Raw genomic sequence first — 26673 nt, 5'->3', positions numbered from 1 at the left:
AATTTGGCATTGATGCCTTTTGAGAAGTTTTACATAGCCACTATTGTTACTGGTTTGAGCTGCTGCTTTCTGTAATCTGTATATTCTTTTCTGAGTTCTCTGATCTGCTAGATTCAGTATCAAACCTCATATCTTTCCCTATCACTTCTTTATAGTCTGCACAGGTAGCACAGTGGTATCATCACCATTCTCCCCACACCACGTGGAAAAGGCACGGGTTCGAATCCCATTGATGACGCGAGGAACTTTAGTGGGCTTTTTTCACTCCTTGGCTGAATTAGTCTGTCTAAAGCGTAGATAGCAAGGCCCCCACGAAAATCCATCTAAGATGGGTCATAGCAGTTGAAGTCCAGACTTCGGCGCCATAGAGTATGACCGGATAAACACGTCTTAATATATCTGCACCCAACAGCCTGGTCATGGACGTGCATTAGTTATTGTTTAATCATCCACCGTAGTCGACAGAACTTCCATAACGACTCGCTGGTCATAATATTTTGGTTCATCGGTGTATAAAGTGCTCTATTTTAAACATTTTCTTGCTTCTTTCTCGAAAAAATCGATTCTGTCATTTAATGCAACAGTATTCCTGAAAAATGTTTCAATTAATAATGAACTTCGTGGGTAGCTAGTACTTGGCATGCAAGAGTGCACATGCGATTTATATGTGCATGCTATTCTCACACTTATGTATGTACATGTGTCAGAGAAGTATTTAAAGCAGATTCATTAAATTAAAATTTTAGTCCATTCTGAATCAATCCAAAATAGACTAAAGCAGTGAACAAATAACAATGCACCTTAGTAAAAAAAAATACAACAAAGGAAATAATGACAGTTTGAGAATTTAACACTTACAAGAAATGAGCAGAGCACATAAAAAGAAATAAAATAAGGGACAGCAATATCTGAGCCACATAAACCACCTCTATCATCCGATCGTTCATCACATTTTGCTTGTTCAGTATTAGTGCAGGCCATCATAATTTCTTGCCATGCTTCTCCTGTTGCAGACCTGGGGATAATCAGGAAATTAACATTAAATTAATTATAAACAGTAAAAGTTTTTCACAAAGTTCTGTAAATAAACACAACAGAAAAATAGTACACTTAGTACATTTTTCATCTTTTAACTTTTTTAATTCAAACAACCATATAGTCTCTTTCTAAAACAAATGCTACGCATGAGGGGAAAGAAAAAATAATAATATACTTAGTCATGAGCATTAACCATCCTGTCAACCTTTGTATCATCTGCAAATGAATCAAATATATATATATATATATATATATATATATATCGCTGATTTGCAAAAAGAATGACAACTCAAAAATTGGCATTTTTGAGGTTTCTGATTAGAACAATCAGAAAAGTGATGCCTTTTATCAAGAAGAGTGATACACCTAAACTTCAAGTAATGACCACTAGAGAGCAGATGTGTTACTGTTCTATTGGAGTCACTTTGTGAAAAGGTTATCTTCAACAGTGAAGAGGTTATCTTCATTTCAGTTGTCTTGTGTTCACTGAATAAGGCTGTGTGTGTTTTTATTACAAGAACATCATATCTTGAGTTTTGTCACTTTAGCTAAAAAAAAAGGTATTTATTGCAAGAATGTCACAACTGAGTAATGTAATTTTTGCTGAAAAGGTAAGTAATTATTCATTGCATTTTATTTCTAGCTAGCATATCATTTTTAGTTGTGATTATTTTAATGATAATCCCTGAATGATGATAACATGTTTACATTATGTTATGACATTCTTCTTGAAAGAATACCCCTCTCTTTTTGCTATACTACCATCCTTTCTTTTATGTACTTATGAATCTACAATAAAAATTACCACAGTCAATGATAATTCTTTTTCTAGTATGACAAGTTGCAGTCAGTTGAGGTAAAATTAGTAGTAGCACAAGCAAAAATGATGCTGTTTGTAACAGTAATTCTTCTTAAAAAATTTATCTTTTGTTATACTCCAGTCAGATAGTGAATTGAAAAATGAAGTAGATGGTGAATTCAGAAGAGATTCAATTAGTAGCCAAGAAGAAGATTTCATGTTCAAGCTGAACCACAAAGTAAATCAGGCAGTCAGTCAAGCAGTGATTCAGAGGCTGAATCATTTGAAGAAGGTAATAAATAGTACTTTAGCTTTCTTTCTTTTTTTTTTTTTTTTAAATCTGTTATTAATGATTTTATTCAACACTACTAGTAATGCAATTTTTTTTTTCCAGATTGCAAGAATTTAATTAATGATCCCACTATAAAACAAGAGACAATAGCACAAGCACAGTGAATCAGATGCTTCAAATGATAGTGTGGTGTGGATTATATCACATTATCAAAATAATAAGAAAATTATTATTATTAGTCATATGGCAAAAGGAAGCTCAAGGCTTTTCCTGCACCAGCAAAAAAAAAAAAAAAAAAAATTCAGAGTTACCCTGAGAGAGAGAGAGAGAGAGAGAGAGAGAGAGAGAGAGAGAGAGAGAGACAGCATCAGCACTGGAAGAGAATCACCAAAACAGAGAAGGATCATCATATCCAACTCAGGACCCTGGGTGTGCCAAGCCCATACTCACCAGATGAGAGCCCCCTGGGGTTGAATGGCAATTCCTCTTAAAAACAAGCAAAAACAAAAACCCAATGGAGAAACTAGAAAAAAAAAAATCAGCAAAAAAACTCAGAACATGTGGAAAAGAACATCAAGTGCATACAAGAACTAAAAAGTTTATGAAAGCACAAACCATCCACAAAAAAAAAAAAGGACAAAAAAAAAGGAATTCATTCTTCTCAAATTCCAGGAGTGTTCAGACACTTTTGTTAATATAGTGTATATCAGTAAAAATATAAATATGTACTGCTAATCTAAGAGTACTTGATAACAGTAACCTGGCACAAGGGTTATAAGGTGGTTAACGGTATTAATCATGGGATGTTACTGCAACAAGATCTATAAAAAATAAGGCAAGGTAGAAATTGAAGTTTAACATTGACAAATGTAAGGCACTTTCATATGTGTAGTAGTAAACCCAGATAAACATACCAATTGTGTGGTACCACACTCAGGATAGTAGAAAATGAAAAACACCTGATGGTAATGTGCAATCAGACATGAATTTCTCTGAGTAATGCAGACAGGATGGCAGGAGAGAGCTAATGGGGTTTTGTAAAAATGATATACAGGAATTCTGCTAGCAGCGATAAGAAGATGATTATTCTATTGTATAAGGCAATGGTTAGGCCACATCTTCAGTACTGCATACAGGTCTGTAAATCTCATTTTAAGAAGGATGTGGATCTGTTAGAACAGGTGCAGAAAAGAGCAAAAGGATTAGTGACAGAAACAAAACGATGCTCTTACGGGGAAAGGCTTTAGTTCTGTAGATTGCAGCATCTGGAGAATAGGCACCTGTGAGTTCTGACTAGAGTTTTTAAGGCTTTGAACAGATTGAGTAAGTTCAATGCTGATGGCATCCTTCCTCTTGCTCAGACTACACACAATAGGGTATAAAAAAAGCCGTGAATTAGGGTTGAATTTGAAAGTGTCTGCAATTCTGCCCAGACACGATAGGAGGGAGTATATGATGAGAGCCCTGTCGATCAATTCGGCCCTGGAAAGATTGTGCAAGGCTCAAGGGGTAGAATTTTTTTCAGCCTGGTCTGTACTTGTTAACAGGAGAGACTGCTTCTACAGGGATGGGATACACTTAAATAGAAAGGGTGCAAGAATGTTTGCTGATGCTATCGAGGCAATGTTAGGTGGGTCGGAAAACTGCTAGATTGGGGGGATACAAGGACTAATAGATTAACAGTAGCCACTGGCAGAGGTGAAAGTGATTCTTGCACTGCTTCTATTGGAATGAGCCGCAGCCTGGAAAATAAGATGCAGGATATTTCAGAGACTGCTGGGAATCATTGGAGTACAAATAAACACATAGGTTGTGTTAGGGTAGGTAAGAAAAAGAACAGGTGCATGTATACTTGCATGTACACCAATGCTAGGAGTTTAGTAAATAAATTTGATGAATTTGAGGTATTGCTCAAAACATCAAAGGCAGATATTGTGGGGATTTCAGAGACGTGGTGTCACACAGATATAAGGAATGCAGAACTGGAATTTGGGGAGTACAATGTCTACAGAAAGGATAGACAGGGTAGGAAGGGAGGAGGGGTTATGCTATTAGTTAAGAAATACATAAAATCCAAGGAAGTGAAGCCAGTCGACATTGCTGGACAGTGCAGTGTTGAGTCAGTTTGGTGTGACATAAGCATTGGGAGATCAAAATTGAGAGTAGGAGTGTGCTATAGGCCTAATGACTCTGATGAGTATAATAAGAAACTGTATGGGGAAATAGAGTGGGCCAGTAAATCAGAGAGTCTTATAAAGGGGGATTTAAATTTCCCAGATATTGACTGGAATTTGGGGGCTGGTCACTCACACACTAGCAAGGCTTTTGTGGATTTATTGGATGATTGTTTTCTACATCAGCATGTTCAGGAGGCAACTAGAGGGAGTAATACTCTTGATTTGATTATCAGTAGTGATTCTTCATGCATTAAGAATCTGCAGGTAAATGAACCACTAGGTGGCAGTGATCACAGTGTGCTGAAGTGGGATTTACTCAAAGAGGTAACTACCATCAGGGGTAAAGGGAAAGGTTTTTGCTTTCGTAAAGGCGACTATGATGGTCTGAGACAGTATTTAAATTCTATACAGTGGGACCAACTGATGATGTTACCAACAGCAAATTCAAAATGGGAAGCATTCAAAGAACTTATCTTGGAAGCTACTAGGCTTTACATACCAACTAAGAAATATTGTTCAAGGTTTAGGCCTAAGTGGATGTCAGATGAACTAATGAGACATATGGCAGAGAAGAAAAATGCATGGGATACATAGAAATTAACACGTGACACGGAAGCCTATGTTAGATACAAGTTGATCTGTAACCAAGTTACAAAGGAGGTTACGCAGGTGAAGGCAGATTATGAGAAATCTTTGGCAAGGCATGCAAAGAAAAACAGCAAAGATTTCTTTACTTATGTAAACTCTAGAAGGAAGGGGATGAATCAGATTGGTCCACTTGATATCGATGGGTCAACTGTTGATGATCCTGCTCAGGTAGCTAACAAACTGAATGAATATTTTGCATCGACATTCACACATGAGGAGTTATTCAGCGAGGGGAATGCCAGAGGTGTATTCAACTCTGGCAGTAAGCTAGAGAATCTTGAAATAGCTGAGAGTAAAGTGGAGGAGAAATTGTTGAAGATAAATACAAGAAAGGCACCTGGGGTGGATGGGATATATCCAGTTATATTAAAAGAGGCGGCAAAGGAAGTAAGCAAACCCTTAGCCATAATTATGAGAGCTTCCTTGGACTCAGGGGAAGTACCCATGGACTGGAGATGTGCAAATGTGAACCCAATTCACAAAGGAGGATCAAAGGGCGACACGAGTAATTATAGACCTGTTAGTTTAACTTCTGTTCCTGGAAAATTAATGGAGGCACTGGTTAAAGAAGCACTGCATGATCATCTAGACAAGACTTCAGTTATAGCTCGGACACAGCATGGTTTTGTTAAGGGGAAGTCTTGCCTGACCAATTTGATTGGATACTATGATGCAGTCACAAAAGAACTGGATGCAGGGAACAACTTCGATATTATATACTTGGATCTTAGAAAGGCTTTTGATACTATTGCACATGGAAGACTGCTGCACAAATTGGAGCAGTGTGGCATTGGAGGCAAATTGCTGCTATGGATAAAGGGGTGGTTGAGGGGGAGAAGACAGAGAGTGGTAATCAATGAACACTGCTCATCGTGGACTAATGTTATTAGTGGAGTCAATCAAGGTTCAGTATTGGGTCCATTATTGTTTTCTGTATTTATAAATGATATTGATGATGGTATATCAAGCTTAATGTCCAAGTTTGCAGATGATACGAAGGTTGGCAGGGTTGTGAAGGACACTATGTTACTGCAACAGGATCTGGAAAGGTTGAGCAGATGGGCTTCGAGGTGGCAAATGAAGTTTAACATTGACAAATGTAAAGTACTACATATGGGAAACAGCAACCCCAGAGCAACGTATCAACTGTGTGGGACTGCACTGACAGTGGTAGAGAATGAAAGGGACTTGGGGGGTGGTTGTGCAGGCAGATATTAAGTTTTCTGAGCAGTGCAGACGGGCTGCAAGAGTAGCTCATGGTGTATTCTCGATGATATATATTAATTTTTCTAGCAGGGATAAGGAGGTGATTATTCCCTTGTATAAGGCAATGGTCAGACCACACCTAGAGTACTGTATACAGGTCTGGAGGCCTCATTTCAAGAAGGATGTAGAGATGCTGGAACGAGTACAGAGAAGGGCAACAAGATTAGTGAATGGAACTAAGGGGTGCTCTTACAAAGAAAGGCTTAAGTTTTGCAAATTACAGTGTCTGGAGACTAGGCACCGGCGAGGTGATCTGATAGAGGTGTATATAGCCTTGAATGGTTTGCGCATGCTCAATGCTGATGGGATTCTTCCTCTTGCTCAGAATAATCACCTCAGAGGGCATAAATTCAAATTGAGAAAAGACAGATGTAGGATAGACGTGAGGAAATTTGCCTTTAGCCAGCGGATGGTTGATTGGTGGAATAGACTTCCATCCCTTGTCTTGGAAGTTGATAGCCTAAATAAGTTTAAGGCTCAGCTGGACAGGTATTTCGAACAAACAGAGGGGTGAAGTGGAAGTGATCATTTTTTAGTTATTTATTATTATTTTATTTTTTTTTTTTTGGCTGATGCTGCATAAGCTTGCTTTCTTGCATCAAATGCCTCTACTAATGCTAATGCTAAATTCAAATTGAGGAAGGATGGTTGCAGGATAGATGTGTGGAAAAATTGCCTTCAGCCAGCAGGTAGTTGACTGTAGGAAGAAACATCATCTTTTTCTTTGCATGTTATATACAGGGTATCAACAATTTACAGATGCTCAAAATTTATGTTACTTATTTTTGGTTTAGAAGATTTGTTTAGAGCTGTTTTTTGACCATATTTGTTCTGGAATTTATGTATATGATGTTAAAATTAGCTCAAATCTAACCATTTAAATTTTACAAATCCAAATTTTAATTATTTTTTTCCTAATTAGCATCCATTCTGTCAATGAGAAGTTGATTACAATCAGCTTAGTCTAAAAATATTAATTGTGTACTTGTAAAATAAATGTAAATCAATTTTATTTAAAGTGCAAAAAAAAAAACAAAAAAAAAAACAACCAACCATTCTTCCCATAGGATATTCACTCAGTCTACTTTAAGTTGTGTATGAAAGACAAGTTTTGTACATTTCTTACCCCTGGTATATATAATAATTAATTATGTTACATTTGTATTCAAGTTACGTTTGTATGCTTATGCTTTCTCAGAGCAACTTTACCATTAACAACAAAAACCCTTACCTAGTAAAATATTAACTAAGTAATTATAAAATTTATCTAGTAATATTAATCTAGTTTTAACTTCAAATTCAAAACTTTTAGCACAAATATGGCAAATAAAAAAAGGATTTAGAATATTTGTTGGCTATGTTTAAATTACTTACAATACTCTTTGTATGCATTCCTTAAAATAATGAAACCGCTTCCTATTGTATGGTTTGTGTGGAACAAATTCCATACAAACCCCACAACAAGGAAGCATCAGCATAGGAAAATCATTCAGATTTAACATGATGGTTGACATGCAAGAAGAATTACTGTTTAATTACTGGAGAATGATACTTGACTCAGCCTAGAATATTTCATATTTTGAAAATTAAAATGCAATTCCTTGAAGTGTTTTTCTTGGAGCAGTATAACCACAGTTGTTTTTGCACCAGTAAAATCTAAATCAATCAATCAACCTTGAAGTGTAAATAAATTAAATTTTATGTACATGCAATGGTGCATCTATTATATAAATTTTAAGTTCAGAGCTACTTATTTAATGCAGCACTAATAAAATAGAGAAGGGTTAAAGTCTTCCCCATTTCAATGTAACAAAATGCAATTTTTAAAGAGAAAAAATAGAGAAACATTTCAAACTGGAAAAAAAAAAAAAAAAAAAAAAATCAACTGAATTACCTGAAAAGCACTAAAACAGCCTGCTGGAAGGTTTGGAAATGATTGTTCCTATGAATGGCAGTTTGAGAATCAAGTGCTATCTTTCCAAATATCTATGGAGTACAATATTATGAACATAAAACATTTTTCACTAGAAAATTTTACATATATGGAAATTTATGAAAATATACTTCAGTTGAGATATCCTAACAATATCACAGAAAATGTACAGAGTACGTAAAAAGGGGTTAATTCAAAGTAATTTATGTTTGAGTAAGTATATATAAGATGTTTCATTTGGTAGTGCAGTCAATAGCATAGAATACTCATATTTACAGATATGATACAAAATACCTGTCTTTTTTCCTACACAAGAAGCATATACTGATATATTTGGTGGTGAAATATATGAGTGGGTCAGAAGTATAATGAACCAAGTCCAATTTTTCTTCAAGTATTAGTAGTAGTAGTAGCATCAGTCAAAAAAAAAAAAAAAAAATCACACCATTCCCTCCAAATGCCTGTCCAGTTCCTCCTTAAATTTATTCAACCTATCAACTTCCACAACGACAGATGGAAGTTTGTTCCAGCAATTAACCACCCGCTGGCTAAAGGCAAATTTCCGCACATCTAATCTACATCTGTCTTTTCTTAATTTGAATTTATGCCCCCTTAGGTTCGTAATCTGAAAAAGTGGAAGGATCCCATCAGAATTCAGCGTGCTCAACCCATTCAAGGCCTTATATACCTCAATCAGATCACCCTGCAGGTGCCTAGTCTCCAGCCACTGCAATTTGCAGAACTTAAGCCTCTCTTGGTAAGAGGATCCCTTCATTCCCCCTCACCAATCTTGTTGCCCTTCTCTGTACACGCTCAATTAAATCTACATCCTTCCTAAAATGAGGCCTCCAGACCTGTACGCAGTACTCAAGGCGTGGCCTGACCATTGCCTTATACAGAGGGACAATCACCTCCTTTTTCACTGCTAGCAAAATTCAAAACCCCATTGACAAAACCCCATGACCTGCCCTGGCAGCCTGTCTGCATTGCTCAGAAAACTTCATATCTAACTGCACAATTAATCCCAGGTCTTTTTCATTTTCTACCACCTTAAGTGTAGTACCACACAGTTGGTACGTTTCTTTGGGGTTACTTCTAACCATATGCAGTACTTTGCATTTGTCAAGGTTAAACTTCAGTTGCCACTTCTTAGCCCATCTGCCCAAATTATCTAGATCCTGTTGCAATAGCACACTGCCATTACTGTCATTAACAACCCTGCCAACCTTTGTATCATCTGCAAACTTCGACATAAAGCCTGATATACCTTCATCAATATCATTGATAAATATACAAAACAACAGTGGACCTAACACCGAACCCTGTGGGACTCCACTAATAACATTAGTCCAAGAAGAGCAGCACCCATTGATTACCACCCTCTGTCTTCTCCCACTTAACCATCCTTTTATCCATTGTAGCAACTTACCCTTAATACCATTCTGCTCCAATTTGTACAATAGTCTTCCATGCGCAACAGTGTCAAACGCTTTCCTGAAATCCAAATATATGATATCAAAATTATTTTTTGCATCCAGTTAATTTGTAACAACATCATAATATCCTATCAAATTTGTCAGACAAGACCTTCCCTTAACAAACCCATGCTGTGTCTGAATTATTGCTGCAGTCTTGTCTAGATGATCCTGCAATGCATCTTTAACCAGTGACTCCATTATTTTACCCAGAACAGAAGTTAAACTAACTGGTCTGTAATTACTTGTGTCACCCTTCGATCCCCCTTTGTGAATTGGGGATACATTTGCACATCTCCAGTCCGTGGGAACCTCCCCTGAGTCCAAGGACGCTCTCATAATTATGGCTAAGGGTTTGCTTAGTTGCTTTGCCACCTCCTTTAATATAACTGGACAGATCCCATCCACCCCAGGTGCTTTTCTTATGTTTAACTTCAACAATTTCTCCTCCACTTTGCTTTCAGTTATTCCAAAATCATTAAGTATCTTGCTACAATTTGATAACCTTCTGCCATTTTCAAACCTTAATAATTCCTCATGTGTGAATGTAGATGCAAAATACTCATTCAGTTTGTTTGCTATCTGAGCAGGATCATCAACAGTCGAACCATCGATGTCAAGTGGACCAATCAGCTTCATCCCCTTCCTTTTAGAGTTTATATAAGTAAAGAAATCCTTGCTGTTTTTCTTAGCATCTTTTGCCAAGGATTTCTCGTAATCTGCCTTCGCCTGCCAAACCTCCTTTGTCACCTGATTACAGACTAGCTTATATCTGCCATAGGCTTCTGAGTCGCTTAATAATTTATATGCATCCCATGCATTTTTCTTCTCTATTACAAGTCTACAGGTGCACTAAGTCCCTTCAAACCAATAATTATTCATTGAAAATGTGAACCAAGTTCACATTTTCAATGAATTAGTTCTTCAGTAGGCCGATAAGGAGCAGTGGTATCTTATAATGCTGAAGAACATCTGATAGTGCTTCATAACACTATCAGGTGTTCTTGCTGAATCTTGCACAAGATTCAGAAGGAAAGTGATCCAAGTCCCCTTGTTTATAACCATGCAGTTACCTCTCCATAATGTTTGAATCATTGAAAGTGGAATACTACAATACAATTGACATTGTCATAGTTTCTGGTCACTCCTACCTACGAAATGACACTGATTTCAAAGTTATAGAAATGTTTAGTAAGAAACATTCATTGATGTAGGGCCCTGAAGACCGGATTAATGTAATAAAAAACTAAAAGAAAAAAGACCCACCATTTAAAGTAGTTTAACTTAAGAACAATGATTTTTTTCATCAGAGCCTCTAGAAAAGGCCATAATCAACAGAAAAAAAAAAAAAACATTAGCAAGGAGCCTGTCGACTGGCTTAACTTTCAATGGTTACAGTTTAAAAGAGGGTGTCACAAAAATACACAGCAAAACTTCAGGAATGAGTTCCTCATATGTAGACAATAAAAATATTTTATATCAACATAGTTCCAGAAATGCTTGGTTCCTGAGTTATTAACCGGAATGTCTTATCTCCCGCAGGTGATTTCCTTCATCACAAGGTACTGATAGAATCTGGTGGTTTTCCATTCTGACCAAGTACTCAAATCAGGAGCAAGCGGATATGCACTTTAAGTATGCAGGGTAATCTGCCGGTGACAAGGCCTGTACCCGTTGCAGATGGTAAGGATACAATTGGTGTTCTCGCAACACTCTCCAAATAGTCGAACGTTGAACAGCCAGTTGCACTGTTATTCTGCGTGTGCTGATTCCAGGAGTGGCATGCAAAATATCCAAAATCTCCTCCTCTACTTCAGTAGTCATAGATCTTGGTCGTCCTCTGTCGGCAGCACGAGGTGTAAAGGGCCCGTGTTCACAAAGGTGGCGATGGATACCTTCAAATGTTTTCCTGTCTGGACATCTTCGTTCTGGGAACCTTTCGTGGTACAAACGATGAGCCTCCAGAGCATTCCCATCTGCAAAACCATATATAAAGTGCATATCTGCTTGCTCCTGATTTGAGTACATGGTTGGAATGGAAAACCACCAGATTCTGTCAGTACCTTGTGATGAAGGAAATCACCTGCGGGAGATAAGACATTCCAGTTAATAACTCGGGAACCAAGCATTTCCAGAACTATGTTGATATAAAATATTTTTATTGTCTACATATGAGGAACTCATTCCTGAAGTTATGCCATGTATTTTTGAGACACCCTGTATAGAAGATGGATAAAACTGGTAGACCTCTATCTATCAGTTTTCTGCTTCATTCATGCAAGTTAAACAAAATCAACTAAACAAAGACTGATGGCAAGTAAAAAGTGCAAAGAAAGCAGACATGATTTCATTAGTGCCATATATTCCTGCTTGTCACCATAGTTTCTACAAAAAGTTGTCAGCGGAAAGGAACACTGGACCCCTGCTGAAGTGCTTGATGATGAGTCTCAAATTATGCATGAATATATGTATAACTAATAAAAGTATCCACTTTTTTTTCTTTTCTTTTTTTTTTTGTGCAAAAAAAAAAAAAAAATTTTTGATTTTAATTTTGGTAATACATTATTTGTTTAAATAAAACAGCATTGGTAAAAGAAACATTAAAAGAAACAAAAAAGTGATATTACTCATTCATCCAATCCTAAATGATAAAAATAGTTAGTAATAGCACTTTGTATTCTATGGAAGTGGGAAAATATTCGAGTTAAAGTGAACAGAGACCATTTTTTTTTGTTTAAACCCAACTTTTAAAGATAAACATTTCAAATTCCTAGGAAATTCAAAGACAGAAGATATTAATAACTATTTTCAACAAATATTGACATAATTTATCTAAATTAATCTAACAATGAATTATTTATTGGCACATATGCAAAAGTTGATTTTTTTCAATACTATTTGAAAGTGACTTAGTTTACTATCCTTCTGACCCACTCATATAAATGGAAGGAGCAGGGGTGAATGCAATAGCAACTGTTATTGTACTCCTCCTATCCCCTCCCATTTATATATATTTGATTAAAAAATTAATCATACACCCATGATATAGATTTGATATCTGCCTGGCCACAAAAATTGTTACTATTATCTGAACAATAACAGTATCATGAAGAACCACGCTGTAGCGCATCTCCTTCTCATGTCACCTATCCGCAACACCATAGTTATTACTAAGCCTGGGCTAGAGTAATGGCTAACATCATGCAGAACGTTTCAGAAAACTGAATTCTAGCCGGGCTGGATGGTACATCACGAGGACTGGTACTTGGGAGTGATCCCTTGCTAGAAGGAATAAACTCAGTACCATTTCTGTTTTATCTTTTAGGGGAAATGGATGCTTCCCATTTCCAAAACACTCCTTGGAGAGGATTGTGTTGAGGCTAAAAGCTATTTAAAAAAATATGTAAGTGACAAAAACAAAATACATAGGAATTACAAATACATTTACTTAATATTATTCATGTTTAGATTGGAGGAAATGATTTTAGAAACATCACCTTTCCAAAAACAATACTCTGCCAGTATTCCACCTATCCTTACTCATAAAACATTCATTGTTTCTCTAGCAATTGAGTCACAAAGAATAACTATAGATGTTATGGTAGGAGTTGGGACAGTTATTTCACTTATTTCTCCCCTTCCAATTTTTAGCTAAGCAGATAAATATAAGATTTAGGTTTAATAATAAATGCTCTTATTAATAATAAATAATCTTTTATAAATGATCAGATTTAATTTAAATTATCACTGTTGTATATTTTTATTTTCACTTATTTATATTTTCCATTTGTGTCTAGTTATTGCATCTGATTTCTGATTAATTTTTCAAGATGACACTATCAGGGGTAATCCCTAATTAAGTTCTTCAATAATAGCCTCACGGGTAATACTAACACTGAATTTTGTTGTACTTTTTAAGCCTATCATACTAATCTTGGCTGGAAGCAAACTTCTACACTAATCTCTTGCCTTCATGAATCTTCAGCCCATTAAATAAACTCAGTGCCTTTAACTGTAATTAGGAGCTGGGCAGCACATAATGCTGTGTCATGTTAGTCAACCCACACACATTATACATCGGCGCCTCCATAGACAGGTGGGAAAGAGCAGCAGTGCGTAGCACACGCTTCTTGATTAGACCAGGGTTTGAGCCCATCACCACCAAATACGGAGGATGCGGAAAGGTCAGGGAATAACCACTGCATATTCCCGGAGCAATATGGCCTTAGTTGCTAATGCTCCTAAAAAACCAAAACAACAACATTTTACATCCATTAAATGACTTCTTATCCATATTAACTTGCAGGCAGTTAACACAAGTGTATACTAAATTACAAGAATGAGTTTTCCCTTCTGTGACTGATTTAAAATAGCCTTTAAGGTAAGATTGTTGACTGTGACAAATCATAATCGCTGCACCACCTTGAGAATGTTCCTCACCATACTCAAGATGATTATTAGCATTCTTAGATTCAAAGATATAGATTTTCTTTGCATCTCTGACATTATGATCATGTCCACAAGTCTTTTTCCATATGAGAAAACTGCTGTTATTTGTTGTGAAATAGTGAATCATCTCAGTGAGTGGCTGATGAGAAATACAAAAAACCATTTTCATATGGGATACAAGATTCTGGTTGCCTTTATGTTAATTTTTTTTTTAAACACATCTTATATTTTTATTATCAGTTTTTTTATGTTTTTAGAAAACAAAACTCTCTAGGACAGATTTTGTTATAGGACTGGAGTTAGGATATGCTATTGAAATACAACTTTTTATGATGTCTGTCATAAGCAAAAGGATTGTAGAGCAGATATCACCTTTTAAGGGCACAAAAGGTAACAATGTTGCACATGCTGGCACTAATGATATTAAGAGTAGGAGATCTGGGGACTTAATTAACAAGTACAGGACAATGTTCAGAAAAAATTGCAAGTTACAATTAAATTTGAAAGTAACTGCTAACCTGCCCAGACACAATAGGAGGGAGTACATGTTGAGAGCCTTGTCAATCAATTCAGCCATGGAGAGAATGTTCAAGACACATGGGGTAGAATTATTCTCAACATGGTCTGTGCTTGTTAAAAGAACTGTTTTTACAGGGGCAGGATATATTAAAATAGAAGGGGTGCAAGAATATTCGCTGATAGCTAGGGGGATACAAACACTAACAGATGAGCTGTAGGCAGAGGTGAAAGTAGTTCTTCAACTGCTTCTATTGGAATATGCAACAGACTGGAAAGCAAGATGTCAGGGATTTCAAGCCCTGCTGTGGGTCATCACAGAACAAATGCAGGTTGATAGGATAACTAAGAGTGGAAACAGGTGCACGTATACTTGCATGTACAACAATGCTGGGAGTATAGTTAATATATTCGATGAGCTTGAAGTGCTAGTCAAGACATCAAAGGCAAATATTGTTGGGATATCAGAGACATGGTGTCACACAAACATAAGCAGTGCAGAACTGGAATTTGGAGAGTACAATGTGTACAGATATGATAGACATGACAGGAAGGGAGGAGGGGTTATGCTGTTAGTTATGAAACACATAAAATCTAAGGAAGTGCATCCAATTGATGTTGGTGGACAATGCAACGTTGAGTCTGTTTGGTAAAACATAAGCACTAAGAAAGGAAAAATGAGAGTAGGTATTAGCCTAAGTAATCTGATGAGTATAATGAGCAATTGTGCAGAGAAATAGAGTGGGCCAGTAAATTAGAGTGTCTTATAATGGGGGATTTTTAATTTCCCGGATAGTGACTGGAATTTGTGAGTTCGTCACTCACACAGTAGCAAGGCTTTTGTGGATTTATTGAATGATTATTTTCTACAACAGAATGTTTGGGAGGCAACTAGAGGGAGTAATACTCTTGATCTGATTATCAGTAGTGATTCTTCATTAGCATTAGTGGAGGCATATGATGCAAGAAAGCATGCTTATGCGGCATCAGCCAAAAAAAAAAAAAAAAAACACTTCCATTTCACCCCTCCGTTTGTTCGAAATACCTGTCCAGCTGAGCTTTAAATTTATTTAGGCTATCAACTACCACAATAAAGGATGGGAGTCTGTTCCACCAACCAACTACTCACTGGCTAAAGCCAAATTTCTGCACATCTATCCTACATCTGTCTTTCCTCAATCTGAATTTATGCCCTCTCAAGTGATTATTCTGAGCAAGAGGAAGAATCCCATCGGAATTGAGCATGCTCAGACAATTCAAGGCTAAATACACCTCTATCAGATCACCTTGCCGGTGCCTAGTCTCCAGACACTATAATTTGCAAAACTTAAGCCTTTCTTCATAAGAGCAACCCTTTGTTCCATTCACTAATCTTGTTGCCCTTCTCTGTACTCGTTCCAGCAGCTTTACATCCTTCTTGAAATGAGGCCTCCAGACCTGTATACAGTACTCAAGGTGTGGCCTGACCATTGCTTTATACAAGGGAATAATCACCTCCCTATCCTGCTAGAAAAATTCCTGTATATCATTGATAAGACACCATGAGCTACTCTTGCAGCCCGTCTGCACTGCTCAGAGAACTTCATATCTGTCTGCACAATTACCCCAAGGTCCTTTTCATTCTCTACCACTGTCAGTGTAGTAGCACAGAGTTGATACATTGCTCTGGGGTTGCTGTTTCCCATATCTAGTACTTTACATTTGTCAATGTTATTTGCCACCTCTCAGCTCATTTGCTCAACCTTTCCAGATCCTGTTGAAGCAGCATAGTGTCAGTAGTGTCCTTAACAATCCTGACAACCTTTGTATCATCTGCAAACTTGGAAGCTTGATATCCCATCATCAATATCATTTATAAATACAGAAAACAATAATGGACCCGACACTGAACCCTGAGGGACTCCACTAATAACATTAGTCTACGATGAGCAGTGTTCATTGATTATCACTCTGTCTTCTCCTACTTGACCATCCCTTTATCCATAGCAACAATTTCCCTCCAATGCCACAGTGCTCCAATTTCTGCAGCAGTCTATAATATCAAAGTTATTCCCAGCATCCAGTTCTTTTGTGACTACATCATAGTATCCAATCAAATTGGTCAGGGAAGACTTTCCCTTAACAAAACCATCCTGTGTTCGAGCTATAACCGAAGTCTTGTCTAGATGATCCTGCAGTGCTTCTTTAACCAGGGCCTCCATTATATTTTCCTGGAACAGACGATAAACTCATAGGTCTATAATTATTTGTGTCAGCCTTTGTGAATTCGGGTTACATTTACACATCTCCATTCTATGGGTACCTCCCTGAGTCCAATGAAGCTCTCATAATTATGGCTAAGGGTTTGCTTACTTCCTTTCCTGCCTCCTTTAATATAGCTGGAGAGATCCCACCCACCCCAGGTGCCTTTCTTGTGTTTATCTTCAACAATTCTTCTCCACTTTACTATCAGTTATTACAAGATTATCTAGCTTACTGCCAGAGTTGAATACACCTCTGGCATTCTCCTCACTGAATAACTCCTCATGTGTGAATGTCGATGCAAAATATTCATTTAGTCTGTTAGCTACCTGAGCAGGATCATCAACAGTTGAACCATCAATACCAAGTGGACCAATATGATTCATCCCCTTCCTTCTAGAGTTTACATAAGTAAAGAACTCTTTGCTGTTTTTCTTTGCTTCCTTTGCCAACGATTTCTCGCAATCTGCATTCACCTGCCTAACCTCCTTTGTAACTTGGTTACAGATCAGCTTATATCTATCACAGGCTTCTGTGTCATATGTATCCCATACATTTTTCTTCTACGCCATATGTCTCATCAGTTCATCTGACATCCATTTAGGTCTAAACCTTGAACAATATTTCTTAGTTGGTATTTAACGCCTAGTAGCTTCCAAGATAAGTTCTTTGAATGCTTCCCATTTTGAATTTGCTGTTGGTAACATCATCAGTTGGTCCCACTGTATAGAATTTAAATACTGTCTCAGACCATCGCTTTTATGAAAGCAAAAACCTTTCCCTTTACCTCTGATGGTAGTTAATTCTTTCAGTAAATCCCATTTCAATACACTGTGATCACTGCCAGCTAGTGGTTCCTTTCTCTGCAGATTCTTAATGCATGAAAAGTATTACTCCCACTAGTTGCCTTCCGAACATGCCGATGTAGAAAACAATCATCCAATAAATCCACAAAAGCCTTGCTAGTGTGTGAGTGACCAAACCACGAATTCCAGTCAATATCTGGGAAATTAAAATCCCCCATTATAAGACTCAATGCCTATGTCACACCAAACTGACTCGACACTGCACTGTCCAGCGATGTTGACTGGCTTCACTTCCTTGGATTTTATCTGTTTCTTAACTAATAGCATAACCTTTCCTCCCTTCCTATCCTGTCTATCTTTTCTGTACACACTGTACTCCCCAAATTCGAGTTCTGCATTCCTTATATCTGTGTGACACCACATCTCTGATATCCCAACAATATCTGCCTTTGATGTTTTGAGCAATACCTAAACCTCATTAAATTTATTTACCAAACTCCTAGCATTGCTATACACGCAAATATACATGCACCTGTTCCTATTCTAACCTACCCTAACACAACCCCATGTGTTTACTTGTACCGCAATGACTCCCAGGAGTCTCTGAAATATCCTGCAGCTTGCTTTCCAGGCTTCTGCACATTCCAATAGAAGCAGTGCAAGAATCATTTCACCTCTGCCAGTGGCTACTGTTAATTTATTAGTCCTCGTATCCCACCCGAAACTAGCAGTTTTCCGACACACCTAACACTGCCTTGATAGCATCAGCAAATATTCTTGCACCTTTTCTATTTAAGTATATCCCATCCCTGAAGAAGCAGTCACTCCTGTTAACAAGTACAGACGAGGCTGAAAAAAATTCTACCACTTGAGCCTTGTACAATCTTTCCAGGGCCGAATTGATCGACAAGACTCTCATCATATACTCCCATCTATCGTGTCTGGGCTGAATTGCAGACACTTCCAAATTCAACCCTAATTCACAGCTTTTTTTCAACAGTGACCTGTACTTGTTAAGCAATTCTGCTGGTCTCCTACTCTTAATATCATTAGTGCCAATGTGTACAACTATATCACCTTTTGTGCCCTTAAAAGATGATATCCGCTCTACAACATCATCAACCTTTGCAACTGGCAGACTTACCCTGGTCCTGTTCCACCTATCCTTTTTACAAAGCATGTTCTCCGTTTCCCTGACAATAGAGTCACCAACAACTACTAGTTCCTGTGGGACCAGTGCATTTTGCCTTGAGGTTTGCCGCTGTGTTGCGTGATTACCAAGTGCAAGCTCTGGCATTTATATGGGCAGCTGAGAGATTAATGGGCCCCTCAATTTAGATCCTTCGAGGGCATCCACCCTGCCCTCCAAGCTCTCATATAGGCCCATAACAATGCTGAGTTGCCGCTGATTCATTCATTAAGAATCTGCAGATAAAAGAACCACTATGTGGCAGTGATCACAGTGTGCTGAAGTGGGATTTACTCAAAGAGGTAACTACAATCAGGGGTAAAGGGAAGAGTGTTTGCTTTCGTAAAGGCAACTACGATTAGTAAATAAATTTGATGAATTTAAAGTGTTGGTCAAGACATCAAAGGCGGATATTGTTGGAATATCAGAGACATGGTGTCACACTGATATAAGGAATGCCGAACTGGAATTTGGGGAGTACAATGTGTACAGAAAGGATAGAAAGGATAGGAAGGGAGGAGGTGTTATGCTGTTAATAAAGAAAAACATAAAATCAAAAGAAGTGCATCCAGTTGATATAGATGAACAGTGCACTGTTGAGTCAGTTTGGTGTGACACAGGCACTGCGAAAGCAAAAATAAGAGTAGGAGTGTGTTATAGGCCTAATGACTCGAATGAGTACAATGAACAATTGTACAGAGAAATAGAGTGGGCTAGTAAATCGGAATGTCTTATAATGGGGGATTTCAACTTCCCAGATATTGACTGGAACTTGTGGGTTGGTCACTCACACACTAGTCAGACTTTTGTGGATTTATTGGGTGATTGTTTTCTGCAGCAGCATGTTCGAGAGGCAACCAGAGAAAGTAATACTCTTGATCTGGTTATCAGCAGTGATCATTCATGTATTAGGAATTTGCAGATAAAAGAACCACTAGGTGGCAGTGATCACATGTACTGACTTGGGATTTACTTAAAGATTTAATTACCATCAGGGGTAAAGGAAAGGGTTTTTTCTTCCGTAAAGGCAAGTACAGTGGTCTCCGGCAGTTTTTAAATTCTGTACAGTGGGATCAACTGACGATGTTACCAACAGTAAATTCTAAGTGGGAAGCATTCAAGGAATTAATCGTGGATGCTACTAAAAGTTTCATACCTATTAAGAAATATTGTTCAAGGTTTAGGCCTAAATGGTTGTAAAATGAACTAATGAGACTCGTAACAGAGAAGAAAAATGCATGGGATGCATATAAATTAACGCGTGACACAGAAGCCTATAATAGCTACAATTTGATCTGTAACCAAGTTACAAAGGAGGTTCGGCAGGCAAAGGCAGATTACGAGAAATCCTTGGCAAAAGATGCTAAGAAAAACAGCAAGGATTTCTTTACTTATATAAACTCTAAAAGGAAGGGGATGAATCTTATTGGTCCACTTGACATCGATGGATCGACTGTTGATGATCCTGCTCAGATAGCAAACAAACTGAATGAGTATTTTGCATCTACATTCACACGTGAGGAACTATTAAGATTTGAAAATGGCAGAAGGTTATCAAATTGTAGCAGGATACTTAATGATTTTATAATAACTGAGAGCAAAGTGGAAGAGAAATTGTTGAAGTTAAACGTAAGAAAAGCACCTGGGGTGGATAGGATCTATCCAGTTATATTAAAGGAGGCAGCAAAGCAACTAAGCAAACCCTTAGCCATAATTATGAGAGCATCCTTGGACTCAGGGGAGGTTCCCATGGACTGGATATGTGCAAATGTATCCCCAATTCTCAAAGGGGGATCGAAGGGTGACACGGGTAATTACAGACCAGTTAGTTTAACTTCTGTTCCGGGTAAAATAATGGAGTCGCTGGTTAAAGATGCATTGCAGGATCATCTAGACAAGACTGCAGCAATAATTCAGACACAGCATGAGTTTGTTAAGGGAAAGTCTTGTCTGACAAATTTGATAGGATATTATGATGTGGTTACAAAGGAACTGGATGCAAAAAATAATTTTGATATCATATATTTGGATTTCAGGAAAGCTTTTGACACTGTTGCGCATGGAAGACTATTGTACAAATTGGAGCAGAATGGTATTAAGGGTAAGTTGCTACAATGGATAAAAGGATGGTTAAGTGGGAGAAGACAGAGGGTAGTAATCAATGGGTGCTGCTCTTCTCGGACTAATGTTATTAGTGGAGTCCCACAGGGTTCGGTGTTGGGTCCACTGTTGTTTTGTATATTTATCAATGATATTGATGAAGAAATATCAGGCTTAGTGTCGAAATTTGCAGATGATACAAAGGTTGGCAAGGTTGTTAATGACAGTAATGGCAGTGTGCTACTGCAACAGGATCTAGATAATTTGGGCAGATGGGCTAAGAAGTGGCAACTGAAGTTTAACGTTGACAAATGCAAAGTACTGCATATTTGTAGAAGTAACCCCAGAGAAACGTACCAACTGTGTGGTACTACACTTAAGGTGGTAGAAAATGAAAAAGACCTGGGAGTAATTGTGCAAGCAGATATGAAGTTTTCTGAGCAATGCAGACAGGCTGCCAGGGCAGGTCATGGGGTTTTGTCAATGATATATAGGAATTTTGCTAGCAGGGAAAAGGAGGTGATTATCCCTCTTTATAAGGCAATGGTCAGGCCACGCCTTGAGTACTGCATACAGGTCTGGAGGCCTCATTTTAGGAAGGATGTAGATTTACTTGAGCGTGTACAGAGAAGGGCAACAAGATTGGTGAGGGGGAATGAAGGGATCCTCTTATCAAGAGAGGCTTAATTGCTGCAAATTGCAGTGGCTCGAGACTAGGCACCTGCGCGGTGATCTGATTGAGGTGTATAAGGACTTGAATGGGTTCAGCACGCTGAATTCTGATGGGATCCTTCCACTTGTTCAGATTACGAACCTAAGGGGGCATAAATTCAAATTAAGAAAAGACAGATGTAGATTGGATGTGCGGAAATTTGCCTTTAGCCAGCGGGTGGTTAATTGCTGGAACAAACTTCCATCTGTCGTTGTGGAAGTTGATAGGTTGAATAAATTTAAGGAGGAACTGGACAGGCATTTGGAGGGAATGGTGTGATTTTTTTTTTTTTTTTTGTTTTTTGGCTGATGCTGCATAAGCTCATACATTTGCTTTCTTGCATCACATGGCACTACTACTACTACTACGATGGTCTGAGACAGTATTTAAATTCTATACAGTGGGACCAACTGATGATGTTACCAACAGCAAATTCAAAATGGGAAGCATTCAAAAAATTTATCTTGGAATCTACTAGGCTTTACATACCAACTAAGAAATATTGTTCAAGGTTTAGGCCTACATGGATGTCAGATGAACTAATGAGACATATGGCAGAGAAGAAAAATGCATGGGATACATATAAATTAATGTGTGACATGGAAGCCTATGATAGATATAAGCTGGTCTGGAACCAAGTTACAAAGGAGGTTAGGCAGGCGAAGGCAGATTACGAGAAATCTTTCGTAAAGGATGAAAAGAAAAACAGCAAAGAGTTCTTTACTTATGTAAACTCTAGAAGGAATGGGATGAATCAGATTGGTCCACCTGATATCGTAGGTTCAACTGTTGATGATCCTGCTCAGGTAGCTAACAAACTAAAAGAATATTTTATCATCATTCATTCATCATTCATCGACATTCACACATTAGAAGTTATTCAGAGAGGAGAATGTCAGAGGTGTATTCAACTCTGGCAGTAAGATAGATAATCTTGTAATAACTGAGAGTAAAGTGGAGGAGAAATTAGTAGTAGTAGTGGCATGTGATGAGCTTATGCAGCATCAGCCAAAAAAAAAAAAAAAAAAATCACACCATTCCCTCCTTAAATTTATTCAACCTATCAACTTCCACAACGACAGATGGAAGTTTGTTCCAGCAATTAACCACCCGCTGGGTAAAGGCAAATTTCCGCACATCTATTCTACATCTGTCCTTTCGTAATTTGAATTTATGCCCCCTTAGGTTCGTAATCTGAACAAGTGGAAGGATCCCATCAGAATTCAGCGTGCTCAACCCATTCAAGGCCTTATATACCTCAATCAGATCACCCTGCAGGTGCCTAGTCTCCAGCCACTGCATTTTGCAGAACTTAAGCCTCTCTTGGTAAGAGGATCCCTTCATTCCCCTCACCAATCTTGTTTCCCTTCTCTGTACACGCTCAATTAAATCTACATCCTTCCTAAAATGAGGCCTCCAGACCTGTATGCAGTACTCAAGGCTTTTCCTGACCATTGCCTTATACAGAGGGATAATCAACTCCTTTTCCCTGCTAGCAAAATTCCTATATATCATTGACAAATCCCCATGTCGTGCCCTGGCAGCCTGTCTGCATTGCTCAGAAAACTTCATATCTGACTGCAAAATTACTCCCAGGTCTTTTTCATTTTCTACCACCTTAAGTGTAGTACCACACGGTACGTTTCTCTGGGATTACTTCTACCCATATGCAGTACTTTGCATTTGTCAAGGTTAAACTTCAGTTGTCACTTCTTAGCCCATCTGCCCAAATTATCTATATCCTGTTGCAGTAGCACACTGCCATTATTGTCATTAACAACCCTGCCAACCTTTGTATCATCTGCAAACTTCGACATTAAGCCAGATATACCTTCATCAATATCATTGATAAATATACAAAACAACAGTGGAACTAACACCGAATCCTGTGGGACTCCCCTAATAACATTAGTCCAAGAAGAGCAGCACCCATTGATTACCACCCTCTGTCTTCTCCCACTTAACCATACTTTTATCCATTTTAGCAACTTACCCTTAATACCATTCTGCTCCAATTTGTACAATAGTCTTCCATGCGCAACAGTGTCAAACGCTTTCCTGAAATCCAAATATATGATATCAAAATTATTTTTTGCATCCAGTTCCTTTGTAACCACATCATAATATCCTATCAAATTTGTCAGACAAGACTTTCCCTTAACAAACCCATGCTGTGTCTGAATTATTACTGCAATCCTGTCTAGATGATCCTGCAATGCATCTTTAACCAGCGACTCCATTATTTTACCAGGAACAGAAGTTAAAATAACTGGTCTGTAATTTCTCGTGTCACCCTTCGATCCCCCTTTGTGAATTGGGGATACATTTGCACATATCCAGTCCCTGGGAACCTCCCCTGAGTCCAAGGATGCTCTCATAATTATGGCTAAGGGTTTGCTTAGTTGCTTTGATGCCTCCTTTAATATAACTGGATAGATCCAATCCACCCTAGGTGCTTTTCTTACGTTTATCTTCAACAATTTCTCTTCCATTTTGCTCTCAGTTATTACAAAATCATTAAGTATCCTGCTACAATTTGATAACCTTCTACCATTTTTGAACCTTAATAATTCCTCGCGTGTGAATGTAGATGCAAAATAATCATTCAGTTTGTTTGCTATCTGAGCAGGATCATCAACAGTTGAACCATCGATGTCAAGTGGAACAATCAGATTCATCCCCTTCCTTTTAGAGTTTATAGAAGTAAAGAAATCCTTGCTGTTTTTCTTAGCATCTTTTGCCAAGGATTTCTCGTAATCTGCCTTCGCCTGCCGAACCTCCTTTGTCACCTGATTACAGATTAACTTATATCTGCCATAGGCTTCTGAGTCGCTTGATAATTTATATGCATCCCATGCATTTTTCTTCTCTGTTACGAGTCTCATTAGTTCATTTGACAACCATTTAGGCCTAAACCTTGAACAATATTTCTTAATAGGTATGAAACTTTTAGTAGCTTCCATGATTAATTCCTTGAATGCTTCCCACTTAGAATTTACTGTTGGTAACATCGTCAGTTGATCCCACTGTACAGAATTTAAAAACTGTCGGAGACCACTGTACTCGCCTTTATGGAAGCAAAAACCCTTTCCTTTACCCCTGATGGTAATTAAATCTTTAAGTAAATCCCACGTCAGTACACTGTGATCACTGCCACCTTGTGGGTCTTTTATCTGCAAATTCCTAATACATGAATGATCACTGCTGATAACCAGATCAAGAGTATTACTTTCTCTGGTTGCCTCTCGAACATGCTGCTGCAGAAAACAATCACCCAATAAATCCACAAAAGTCTGACTAGTGTGTGAGTGCCCAACCGACAAGTTCCAGTCAATATCTGGGAAGTTAAAATCCCCCATTATAAGACATTCCGATTTACTAGCCCACTCTATTTCTCTGTACAATTGTTCATTGTACTCATTCAAGTCATTAGGCCTATAACACACTCCAACTCTTATTTTTGCTTTCGCAGTGCTTATGTCACACCAAACTGACTCAACAGTGCACTGTTCATCTATATCAACTGGATGCACTTCTTTTGATTTTATGTTTTTCTTTATTAACAGCATAACACCTCCTCCCTTCCTATCCTGTCTATCCTTTCTGTACACATTGTACTCCCCAAATTCCAGTTCGGCATTCCTTATATCTGTGTGACACCACATCTCTGATATCCCAACAATATCCGCCTTTGATGTCTTGACCAACACTTCAAATTCAAATTTATTTACTATACTTCTAGAATTGGTATACATACAAGTATACATGCACCTATTTTTATTCTTAGTTACTCTAACACATCCCATATACCCACCTCTTTCACGATGACTGCCATCCGTCCCTGAAACCCCCAACACCCTTCGCTCCAAGTCACTACTTATTCTAATAGAAGTTGTGCAAGAATCACCTTCGCCTCTGCCTACGGCTACTGTTAAACTATTGGTCCTTGTATCCCCCCAAGCTATCAGTTTTCTGACCCACCTAACACTGCCTCAATAGCATCAGCAAATATTCTGGCACCCTTTCTATTTAAGTGTATCCCATCCCTGTAGAAGCAGTCTGTCCTGTTAACAAGTAGTCCAGGCTGAAAAAAAAATTCTATCCCTTGAGCCTTGCACAATCTTTCCAGGGCCGAATTGATTAACAAGGCTCTCATCATATACTCCCTCCTATCGTGTCTGGGCAGAATTGCAGACACTTTCAGTTTCAACCCTAATTCACGGCTTTTTTTCATCAGTGACCTGTACTTGTTAAGTAATTCTGCCGTCTCCTACTCTTAATATCATTAGTGCCAACGTGTACAACTATATCACTTTTGTGCCCCTAAAAGATGATATTTGCTCTACAACGTCATCAACCTTTGCCACTGGCAGACATACCCTGGTCCTGTTCCACAAATTGTTGAAGATAAACACAAGAAAGGCCACTGGGGTGGATGGATTGTTTGTTGTTTGTTTGTTATTTGGTTTTTAGGAGCATTAGCAACTAAGGCCATATTGCTCCGGGATATGCGGTGGTCATTCCCTGACCTTTCCACATCCTCCGTATTTGGTGGTGACTGGCTCGAACCCCGGTCTAATCAAGAAGCGTGTGCTACGCACTGGGGTGGATGGAATCTATCCAGTTATATTAAAGGAGGTGGCAAAGGAAGTAAGCAAACCCTTAGCCATAATTATGAGAGCTTCCCTGGACTCAGTCGAGGTACCCCTGGACTGGAGATGTGCAAATGTGACCCCAATCCACAAAGGAGGATCAAAAGGAGACACATGTAATTAGAGACCTGTTAGTTTAACTTCTGTTCCAGGGAAATTAATGGAGGCACTGGTTAAAGAAGCACTGCAGGATCATCTAGACAAGCTTTCAGTTATAGCTCGGACACAGCATGGGTTTGTTAAGGGGAAGTCTTGTCTGACTAATTTCATTGGATACTATGATCTAGTCACAAAAGAACTGGCTGAAGTGTCCTAGTGAAGACACTACAGATTCAGAGAGAAAAAGAAAATCAATATCAACAGACAGAGGCAGACTGGGT

At 38.2% G+C, this 26673-nt stretch overlaps 1 protein-coding gene across 1 annotated transcript in view; it reads right to left on the bottom strand.

Annotated features, from left to right (window-relative positions):
- Window positions 1-26673, bottom strand: part of LOC150090042 (muscle calcium channel subunit alpha-1-like) — a 1145904-nt gene that overhangs the window by 216036 nt on the left and 903195 nt on the right. The window contains exons 34-35 of the mRNA XM_090389719.1: window positions 8115-8206; window positions 859-1015 (exon numbers count right to left, since the gene is read on the bottom strand). Of these exons, the coding sequence (XP_090245845.1) occupies window positions 859-1015; window positions 8115-8206 (249 nt within the window). The remainder of the gene's footprint in view (window positions 1-858; window positions 1016-8114; window positions 8207-26673) is intronic.

This window comes from Mastigoproctus giganteus, chromosome 2 (assembly GCF_048544385.1).
Source record: "Mastigoproctus giganteus isolate SK-2022 chromosome 2, ASM4854438v1, whole genome shotgun sequence".
Classification (NCBI taxonomy): domain Eukaryota; kingdom Metazoa; phylum Arthropoda; class Arachnida; order Uropygi; family Thelyphonidae; genus Mastigoproctus; species Mastigoproctus giganteus.
The sequence above is the reverse complement of the archived record's forward strand: the minus strand, read 5'-3'. Positions and strand labels throughout refer to the sequence as shown.